At 36.0% G+C, this 11,035-nt stretch overlaps 2 protein-coding genes and 1 pseudogene across 3 annotated transcripts; 2 read left to right on the top strand and 1 right to left on the bottom strand.

Moving 5' to 3' along the window:
• Positions 1-101: 101 nt before the first annotated feature.
• Positions 102-964, bottom strand: LOC142522788 (PRA1 family protein F2-like). The gene has a single exon (XM_075626329.1). The coding sequence runs from the start codon at positions 774-776 to the stop codon at positions 228-230; it is 549 nt and encodes a 182-aa protein (XP_075482444.1). The 5' UTR covers positions 777-964; the 3' UTR covers positions 102-227.
• A 987-nt stretch (positions 965-1,951) lies between these two features.
• LOC142522760 (uncharacterized) lies at positions 1,952-6,124 on the top strand. 2 transcript variants are annotated; one of them, XM_075626300.1, is made up of 4 exons: positions 1,952-3,863; positions 3,957-4,767; positions 4,836-4,889; positions 5,486-6,124. In XM_075626300.1, the coding sequence occupies exons 1-2, from the start codon at positions 2,097-2,099 to the stop codon at positions 4,689-4,691; spliced, it is 2,502 nt and encodes an 833-aa protein (XP_075482415.1). In that variant the 5' UTR covers positions 1,952-2,096; the 3' UTR covers positions 4,692-4,767; positions 4,836-4,889; positions 5,486-6,124. The 2 variants fall into 2 exon arrangements, with proteins under 2 accessions (XP_075482415.1, XP_075482407.1); XM_075626292.1 differs by having other exon boundaries at positions 1,958-4,767; positions 5,486-6,123.
• Positions 6,125-7,388: 1,264 nt separating this feature from the next.
• LOC142522749 (uncharacterized) lies at positions 7,389-10,944 on the top strand (annotated as a pseudogene).
• The last annotated feature ends 91 nt before the right edge of the window (positions 10,945-11,035 follow it).

Here is an 11,035-nt window from a genome sequence, read left to right as displayed (position 1 = left end):
ACCACTCGCCGACACACAAATCTCGTCTTATGACAACCATACAACCATTCTTACCCAAAAAGAATCGACTCTAAAACCTAAATTTCGATTATCAAATATGAAAAACCCAAAAAAATATATTAAAAATGAGATGGGATAATTCGGACATTTGATATGATTTTTTTGAGCAACACTGCACGCAAATTCAACCAAAAAATACTAATTCACCATGTGATTCTGCAAAAAATTCAAAACCTAGCGTTGCTACCTCCTACCACGGAGTGCAATCCACCGTCAGCAGCAGCTTCTTCATCCAAAAACAAATCCTCTGTAACCCGAAAAGTCCCGTGCAAGATTACGACAGCTGCTCCGATCAAACCCGAGACCAAAACATTCAACCAAACGTGTGTGAGAACCAAACCCACGATCGTTAAGATTCCGAGCGTAATCAACACCACGCGGTCATCCACCATCCGACCGAACACCACGATCGGCTCGTCGCGAAAGAAATAGAGGAGGAACCAGAACGCGAAGATCACTATAAAGACGATCATCGAAACGGGGTGGTACAATAAGCTAAGGAAGAGGATGAAAAGCACAATCATAGAGTAATTGACGCGGAAGTGATTGAGGTTGCGCTTCAGGCGGGAGGAGAAATCTCCGAAGCTGAACGGTATGGAGTAGGACGCCGGGTGAGCGAGGAGCTCGCGCCATGGGCGGCGCGTGGCGAAGAGAGACTGGGTGCGGGACCTGTACCGCGAGAAGGCTCCGGCTTCGCCGCCGGAGTAGGCTGACATTTCTCTGTTTATTAGAATTTGCAGATGAAACCCTAGAAGAGAATGGAAATGTAATAAGAAAGGAGGCTTGTGTAGTGTTTATACGCCGCCGTTTCGAGCTAATCTGAGCGACGCTAGCGCGGTAGTCGACACCAGATGAAGGCGAAGTGGGAAAAAATGCCTGCGAGCTGGAAATGCCAGCTTTCGATAAATATAGATAATATGAAAAATCGCATTCAGTCTAAAAGACTTAAGAGACACGATTTAGGGGGTAACTTGACGATATGAAGTCGAAGTCGTGTTACAACAATATATATATATATATATATCTATCTATCTTTGTTGGCGAATTAGGATCTAGATTCCCATTGGGGGAATTTAATCAACAAGAATCCACCTCTTTTACAGACTTGTTAACAGATCGAATTATAGCTCATTCGGACTTTATTTTTACTAAATGATCGATTTTGTAAAATCGCAAAAAATATTTTATTTGAAGAATTATATGGAAAAAAAATCAGCTACAAAAATAACCATAAATATTAAATAGTTATAATATATTATTTTATTTTATTTTATTACAATTAGGTGAAGATTATGCTTTAATGCTCATACCTTCTTCTTCTCTTGGGGGAGTTTGAATGTTACCTTTCTTGTTAAATATTTAACAATGAGTGGTCTCTTGTGAGACGGGTGAACCCTACCGATATTCATAATAAAAAGTAATATTCTTAACATAAAAAATAATATTTTTTTATGGATGACCCAAATAAGAGACATGTCTCACAACATATGACCGATGAAACCGTCTCACACAAGTTTTTGTCTTTAACAACTTGTTTCGTTGATCAAAGAGAAACAAATACACTTTAAATTACATAATTAACTTTTTTAAAAAATTATAAATAAATCAGATTCCGTTTGAACAAGTAATTTAAAAAAAAATAAAAATTTATGAAAATATTTTTAAAAAATTGTTATCCAATTAAGAATTTTAAAAAGATAATTGAGTTTTTTTTTATGTTTTTAAAATAATAAATAAAAATCTATGCTGTAAATTTTATAAAATTTAATTTTTGTAAAAATTAAAATCTATAAAAATATTTATAAGTATTTGTCTAAATTTTCGTTCAAATGGTTTGAATTTATGAAACCAGAAACAAAGTACTATCCAAGCTATCAATCCCGACTGCACCTTTGGTTGGAATTTAAATAGTCAGTTGTGGAGCCATTGTCGATCCTAATCAAGGAAATGAAAATATGTCTGCATGTAATTGATTTAGCGGGGGCGGGTCGGTAGGGTGTGTTGCGACCTGTGAATCGGGGGTCCTTGTTCCGAAAATGAAAAGCTTCGTCTCCTCTTCTTCATCGATTCCTCAAAGATCAATTTTTTCGTTGGTTCGCCTCGAATCTCTATCATCATCATCATCATCAGCAGCAGCAGCATCTTCTTCTTCTTCCTCTTCTTCCAAATCCACCGTTTATCAAACACCTCTTCCGCACTTGGACTCTGTTAAGCCACATTCAACTCCAGAATCCCAGGACTTGATCAAAATCCAAACTTTTCAAGCCCCCATTTTAGAGAACTCAGATTTGAGCCAGACCCAGGTCATAGAAACTCTTTTAGCTCACAGGGCGGATCCCGCTTACGCTCTCAGTTATTTCAATTGGGCCGAGAAGCAGCGCGGTTTCATGCGTGGAATACCCGACCCTTTCTGTATCTTGGTTCATATACTTGTGAGTTCCCGGGGACATTATTTTGTAGCTAGGAATTTGCTGAATCGTTATTTATCTGATGGTTCTCCCACTTCATCCGATGCGCTTGTGGATCGATTGATTAATTGTGCCAAAAGATTTAGTTTTGAACTGAACCCGCGTGTTTTTAATTACTTGTTGGATGGATACGTTAGAGCTGAGCGACTGAAAGATGCAATGAATTGTTACAATGTATTGAGTTCCAATGGTATAATGCCTGATATCTTTGTTTTGAATAACTTTTTGAGCGCACTGGTCATGGCAAGTATGATTGATTCTGCGCGGGAATTTTTTGATGACTTGGGGGTGAAGAATGTTAGTTATGATTGTGGCACTGTGAATGTGATGATGTCTGGGTGTTTGAAAGACGGTAAAGCAGATGAGGCTGAGAAATACTTTTTGGAGGCCAAGGATAGAGGTATTAAGCTAGACAAACGTGTCTATTCTGCTGCGATTAGAGCTGCTTGTATGAAATTAAATTCTTCCATAGCATGTGGCTTGTTAAATGAGATGGAGGAAAAGGGTTGGGTTCCTTCCGTGGGTATATTTACGAACGTGATTTGTACATTTGTAAAGCAAAGAAACATGATAGAGGCCTTGAAGTTGAAGGATGATATGATCAGAAGTGGGTATCCCCTGAATTTGGTTGTTGCCACTAGCTTGATGAAGGGGTATTATCAACAGGGTGCTTTGGAGAGTGCATTGGAATTGTTTTATAAAGTAGTTGAATATGGACTTACCCCGAAGGAAGTCACCTACACAGTGTTGATAGAAGGATGCTGTATTAATGGGAATATGGGGAAAGCGCGAGATCTATATTCCCTAATGAAATTGAATGGCATTTTTCCCACTGTTTACATTGTAAATTCTCTGATTAAAGGATATGTGAGAGCTCAATTAATAGAGGAAGCACTCAAGCTATTTGATGAAGCTATTGAGGCTCGAATTGCCAATGATACTTACAATACTCTAATATCCTGGTTTTGTAAAGGAGCTAGGGTAGATGAAGCTCAGAAAATATGGGACAGAATGATTGATCAGGGATTCGAACCAACTGTCTTTTCATATAACAATATGATTCTTGGAAATTGCAAAAAGGGGAACACAATGAGAGCGGGAACCTTACTCTCTGAAATGGGGGAAAGGAATTTGAAAGCAAATGTTGTCACATACAGTGTATTGGTCAACGGGTATTTCAAGAAAGGCGAAACTGAAAAGGCTCTTGGAACGTTTGACCACATGGTGAGCTTGGGAATCACACCCAACAATTTCATGTACAACACACTTGTCAGTGGCTTATGCAAAGCTGGCAGAACCATCGAAGCAAAAGAACAAATGAAAAAGTTTGTGGAGGTCGGTTTTAGTCCCATGTGCATGACTTACAATAGCATCATCGATGGGTTTATAAAGGAAGGTAACATAAATTCTGCATTTGATGTTTATCAGGAGATGTCGAAAACTGGAACTGTTCCCGATGTAATCACTCATACCACTTTGATTGACGGCTTTTGCAAAAACAAAAAGGTGGGCAGTGCTTTGAAAATGCTGAATGAGATGCAAGCAAAAGGTGTCAAGATGGATATAACTGCATATGGTGCCCTTATCAACGCATTTAGCAAAAGAAATGACATGAATAGTGCATACAAACTTTTTGATGAAATCCTACAAGTGGGACTATCTCCAAATGGTGTTATTTACAATACCATGATCAGTGGCTTCAAAAACCTTCGGAATATGGAAGGAGCTCTTGACTTCTATGAGAAAATGAAGACAGATGGGATCGAATGTGATTTGGAAACTTACACCACTTTGATAGATGGGCTGCTAAAGGAGAGAAATATAGTTCTCGCAACAGATTTGTATCAAGCAATGCTTGCCAAAAATATAGTGCCCGATGTTATCACATTATCGGTTCTAGTACAAGGCCTTTGTAACAAAGGACAAGTGGAAAATGCTGCCAAGATTCTCAAAGAGATGAAGAAAAAGAATGTCACGCCCAATGTACTTATTTACAACACATTAATTGCTGGATATTTTAGGGATGGAAATTTGATGGAGGCTTTTAGATTGCACGATGAAATGCTTGATAGGGGTCTCACTCCTGATGATGCAACTTATGATCTTCTTGTGAGTGGAAAGTTGAAACAGAACAATGTCCCTGTCAAACCTTCATGTACATGAGCCTTCATCTTGGAATTACCGATACAACAGTTTGCTGCTTAAAAGGAGAAATTCCTTTGTAAACGCTGTCTAGATGGTAAATCCACTCATCATCTTATTTTTAAATTTTATTTATGTCCTCAAAGTTCCTCTGTCCTTGTGCAGTTGTGCTTTGATGGGAACTAAAGCCTCCAAATGAGCAGGATTTACGAAGTTGAGGTACTCAACAGTTCATGTGTCCTTAATCTGGTTTCACTTAAAGTGAGCTTTCACTTTGAACTAGTTACACCTCAAAGCTTTCTCAAAAATCAAGTTATATATTTAGTCTTGTCTCTTAGTAACAATCTGAATAACTCAGTTTTTGCTGACAATTTAGTTTCTTGGAACAAAATGCGTACATCTAAAAAGGAAAATTGATGTAGCATCATCTTGTGTCCATAAGAACATGACACATTCCTAAAATTGGTATTAACTTCAACACCGCTTTTTTTTTTTAACATGAGTTCTGCTATGCAATTCTGACCTTTACCAGCATTTTAGACATCTGGTGCAGAATTAACGTTGGGATCTGCTACTGTTATTTCTGGATTCTTTTAAATCTTTTATACCTTACTATTTAGCTTGAAAGGTTTTGCTTGAGACATCCGGCTCCTGATTTTTTAGTTAAAAATTGTTAGTATTTTTATTTCTTTTTGGCTTAATGACTGTTCCATACTGTTTACTCAATATGCATGTGATTTACGTCAATATCCTATTAATGGGTATTAAGAAACATACAACAAATAAACTTTGTTGTGGAATGCTTTTCCTCGCAGGCCTGAAGGAAGAGAGAACATTGCATTTTGTCCTATAGTTCCCTGGCCTGATGTTCAAATAAGGGTGAAATCACGAACGAAGAACAATCGAGAGATCGTCCATTTTATCTCTTAAAGTTCTCAAACATGTTGCAAACTTCCAGAAATCATTCTTGTTATGCAGAAGGAACCCACCTAATGTACAGTTGCGACACTATTCAAGATTTGAACCCATCTATGAGCAATGCTTGCTCCGATCTTCAAAAATAATAAGCTGTTGAAAAGTAAGAGTGTGCATTCCCCCGCCGGTTGGTATCCAGAAGTTTTACTCTTCTGAATTTTGAGTATCCTCACGGCTAGCAAGCATCTACAAGCACCAGAAGCTGTAGTCATGTCATAAGGCCTTCTAAAAACAACCTGATTTGCACTATTAGTTCAAGTGGCTCTTGGTCTTTTGGAAACCAATGGAGCGTGGAAGACTTGCTTCCAAAGTTGGGGATATAAATTAAAACTTCAGAATATCAAGGGTGTTTTCGGTATTATACGTTTCTTATAAAATTTTGTTTTCAAATGTTCACTGTATACTTTGTTTTACGTGATTATCTACATTAATAACGTTGTTTTACTTTACCATAGTTATTTTTTTAGATGAATTGCTATATAATTTTGTAACACAATATTAAATACGACTTCTTTTGTGATAGTAAGTTGCTATTAAAAAAGAGTAGTATCTTGTGAGATGATCTTACAAATTTTTATCTGTAAGACGAGTCAATCCTATCGATATCTACAATAAAAAGTAATATTTTTAACATGAAAAATAATATTTTTTCAATAATGACTCAAATAAGAGATCAATTTCATCACACAAATTTTTGCACTTAAAAAATATTATTCATTTTTATTAAAAACTGTCAATATATATTGTCAAATCTTTTATGATATCTATCATTTATATTTTGTTTTTAAAAGTTTCTGAAGTTAATTTATATCTTAAAAATAATAATATAGAATATATAATTAATGCTTTATTGATATAAAAAATAAGAAATTGAAGATTAGAGAATTGTTTATATATATTATATTAATGTTACGTGGCACTTCATATTGAATTTTTTTTATAAAAACCCTAGAATATAATAAGTGAAATTCTGAAATTTTGTTTCTATGAGGATTAAAGGAATCAAAGCTACAGCAATACGATAATCCAGATCAAATTCGGCTTAATTTGAAGAATAGGTGAGTAATATTCAGTTTTAGGGTTTCAGTTTCGATTATCTCATTCCAGAAAGTTGATCGAAATATATTTGTTTTAAATTGGGCATTTTGATAAAAATCGGTATATTCCGTTATTTCTAATTTATTTACGTCTTTTTTTTCCCTGAAGAAGGATAATTTTATCAGTTTTTTTTTTACTTGGAGAAGATATCAATAATTTTTGCAGCCTTTTAAATTGTTTTTTTTTTATATTGAGTTGAGTTTTAAGATATTGAATTAATGTAATTGTTGCGTTATTATATCCATCTATGGATGAACTGGTGAATATCTGCTAATTTATGTGATTTGTTTTTTTGAAAATTTTGCAGTAAATTAATATTTTTCTAACAGATTTTAAATAATTTTATGAAAATTATGGGTGATATCCTTGGTGACCTGCGAATTTTTTCAAGAACCTATAGAATTTAAAAGTAGACAGTGCAAATAGTAAAAAAGCCTTTATAACTTTAGAAATCTATATCAATATGTATAGCTGTGATGTTATTTAAACTTGCTTATAATATGTAGGTGGTTATGGTTGTCCTTTGTGTTTAATCTGGTCATGTTTTTAGATGCCAATTTGTTTTTCATCTCTTTCCAACGGACATTAATATTTATTCAGTTTGATAGATAGGCATCAAATTATTTCTTTTCTTAATACAGGACATTTATATCTATCTTACATAAGTTATAATGAGATTCAGAAAAGGAGATAAAGTGGAGGTTATCAGTAAAAAAGAGGGGTCCAGTTTCATGGCGTCTGGCTGAGGTGCTATCATGCAATGACCGCTCTTTATGCCTTCTATACAATCCATTTCCTGGTGGGGAAAAGGAACTGATGGTGGAGACTGTATCAAGGGAGTTTGTGAGACCAGACCCTCCTCCGGTCCAAGGTTTAGAGAACTGCATCTCTGGTGACATCGTGGAGGTGTTCCATCAGTTTTCCTGGAATATCGCTGCAATTGTGAAGATTATGGGTTCCAAACGAGAAAATATGAGCAACAAGATCTATCGTGCAGCTGCCACATTTCAAAATAAATATTTAGTTAGGATAATCGGGTCTTCAAAGGAGTTAATCATCGACCAATCTAACCTAAGGTTGAGACAAACATGGCATCATGACAAATGGACTTTAATGGGAAAGGTATTTACCTTTTTTCTCATTTTAATGTGATTGGTGCTATTCAATTTTTTTCTACTGAGTGTAAATCTTGATTAGGTGGATGGGCTCATGTTAGGGCATAAAATTCTCTCTGTTACTGATTTCTTTGACTATTGTTTTTTGTTGTTGCATTTTTTGGTTCCATATTAAATTGTCTTGTCTCCGAATGCTATTACTTTATCTTGCTACCTTCCTGGTCATTCAAGATTTCTGCTTTGGCCTCGAAAGGAGTAAGTGCTACCCACTTGACTGGAATTCGGAACGCAACTACTGAAATTGTGGATAACTTATCTCTCACACCAAAGTCCATGTTATATAATTTTGTAGAAGTATTTATTCTGAAGTTGTGTCTAGCAATGAATTCCAGTTTGATTATTTTTATACTTTGATCATTCTTTTCTGTTAATGTATTGATATCTGAACAGTTTTCAGATTTTCAATATCTGATCTCTAGTTTTTTCCTGCTTCAGATTGCCCAAAGTTGTGAGGACACAAGAGCTAGCAAGCCATCAACTTCAAATTGGTATCAGAAGAACTTTCAGATGTCATTATCCAATGCATGTCCTACAACCCAAAAAGATTTTATTGGCAATGATGTTGGCTTTAGGAAGTCTCCTGCAATCTCTGCAAAGTCTTTAAAGAGGATATCCCCCAACAGCGACACAATGGCTGAAGCCCATAATGGACCTGTCCTGTAAATTCAGAGCAGTTGAAAAGGATGGACGAAGGCAGAGGACAATTACTGGCCCAGTGCTCGAAAAGGTAGATGCTGTTGCTTACCCAAGAGAGATTTTGGGTAAAAAAAACATGCAGGCTTCCTTTAAAAATATATCATATAGATCTAATCAAGCCAAGAGAGCAAAACAAAATGATGATCTTGGATGTTCTAGGGTCAGGATCTCCGAGTCAAGTAATTCTCAGAGTGAGGCCTCTTCTGTAGGTAGTTGTAGTGTGACTAATCAGAAGACAAACAACATGTTTAGTCATTTTATACCATTGTCTTGCCAACTGACAGATGCCCTTTGTAGTGATGCAGAGTCATGTTATGGCTCAGATTCTGTGAGAGAAAGTTGTCCACCTCCTTCAAAAGAGGAACTAGAAATTAGTATTCATAGGTTTGAGTTGCATGCTTATAGCAACACTCTGGAAGCTTTATATGCTTCTGGTCCCTTAAGTTGGGAGCGTGAAGCATTGTTGACAAATCTCCGCTCCATGCTCAACATTTCAAATGATGAACATTTGATGGAGCTGAAACACTTAATTTCTGCTAAAACTGTCCATGTCAGATGATATTTGAAGATAAGCTGTTTTCAGTCTTTCTTTCATAGATTCATTTACGCTTTTCCTTCTCTATTTCAAATTGTAAGATAAGAATGCTACCTCCTTCATTTTCAGTCTTGGTTATCATATCTTTTTGCCAGCTTAGGCAGTGGGCACATTGTAACTAATTAATTGATATGTAGCAAACTTTTATTCCTCTATTCAATGTATATACTCTTCCAATGAAATACTTATATTTCTTTTATTATGTTTCAGTCGTGGTTCATTGTTTTTTCATTTTAGTTCTCTGAGAATAGGTAACAAATAGTCTCAATCTCTTGCTGCTACCCAGAGGTTGGTCAATGTTCCATGAAATCATTGTCTGCGTGATAAATGTAACTTTTATTTGTTCTATATGATTTCAGATTCCGTACGAATTCATTTTTGTTTCTGCTTCTTTCCTTCAATATTGTATATTATTATGAACTCCAGTATGTAAATTCATATTCCACAACAAATTACAAAGTGCACTGTGCGGGCCTGGAAATCAGCCTGTAAGAGTGGCATCTAGATTTCCAAGATTACAAATTTTTCATACTGAATTTGTACAGTTCACTGTTTTTACATCTGTTTATATTGAATTTGACTGGTATACTGCCGGTTAGCACTCTTTATTGATAATCTGTTGCAGTGATGTAAGTTAGTTTTGTCCATGCACCTTTGGCAGGGCATAAATTTCTGTTTAAGGGTGTATTTGATCAATCTTCAATCCCCTGCATTCTCCAGGGCCTCTGTTGGAGGCATGATTATTTACTTCAAAAGGTTTAAAGATGATACCTGGATTTGCCATCGTTCTCTTGGCATATACTATTGGATGATAAGTCATCTGCTCCAAACAGATGCATCAATTTATGGCTGCTTCCTGGTACCAAACGTTGGAATCTGTATAATTATTTTTCCAAGTTAGGCTCAATCTAAATATTCTTCTTCCCTACCCATGCAAAGTCATGATTTCCAGTATGCATGCATTGATATCAGCAACTGTTGGCTTTAACCTGTGTAAAAGATGTGTCGCCCTGTTCTGATTCAGCCTTTAAAGCATCAAATAATGATGGTGATTCTTGCTTATTTTCAAGAACCTATCTTAATCTTTTATATCTCAAATCTTCTGTGCTGTAAAGATCCGAAGAACAAAAGAAGCGGATGGTGTGTACCTCATCTGAGAAAGGAATTTGTAGCTTGTCAGCCAGTTCAGAATGGGCTTTGAACCATGTAGGTAACCAACTGCTTGATTTGGAACTCCTGACGTGCATGTAACTTGATATGTTACAATCATCCTCATAGGAATATCCTTGGGGTCGCTGCTGAGATCATTGGTTGCAATCGTTATTTGTTTTGTATGCATGGTTTGCGGTATTTGGGGCATTCTTTTGCATGGGAAGACCATGATTTTTATGGGGGGCGAGTTGATGTAATTTTGGAAGTAAAACTCGTAATCTGGGACGACTGAGAACACAAAAAAGAAAAATGATTTTAATTTGACTGCATTCAATGTAAATTATTTATATATTCACAGGGCTTTGTTGTATGTCAAACTTGTGATCCGGAAACTGAGGGGCAAGATTGAGTACATCCATGTGAAACTAGAAAATGCTTTGACCTTACTTGAACGATCACTTGTTACTTTGTTCGGTGTCAATTAAAGTTGTCTACATCCTGAAGCATAGCTTGTTCTATGTCAAAACACTTGATTTATTTATGTCATCGAAAACTCTATTTCAAGAACATCTCCGGATATTCCAATTAGTTCTCTAGCTATGAAATGCAGCGTCTTCGGTAAGCGGTGTGGAGCTGGGAATGTAAATATTTCTTTGAGCGTAAGAGGGAGAAAT

The sequence above is a fragment of the Primulina tabacum genome, chromosome 2 (genome assembly GCF_025594145.1).
Source record: "Primulina tabacum isolate GXHZ01 chromosome 2, ASM2559414v2, whole genome shotgun sequence".
Taxonomy (NCBI): Eukaryota; Viridiplantae; Streptophyta; class Magnoliopsida; order Lamiales; family Gesneriaceae; genus Primulina; species Primulina tabacum.
Note: the sequence above shows the minus strand (reverse complement) of the source record. Positions and strands in the feature narration are given on the sequence as shown.

Coding starts and splice junctions, on each gene's coding strand:
- LOC142522788 (XM_075626329.1), bottom strand. CDS start 776: ATGTCAGCCTACTCCGGCGGCGAAGCCGGAGCCTTCTCGCGGTACAGG.
- LOC142522760 (XM_075626292.1), top strand. CDS start 2,097: ATGAAAAGCTTCGTCTCCTCTTCTTCATCGATTCCTCAAAGATCAATT.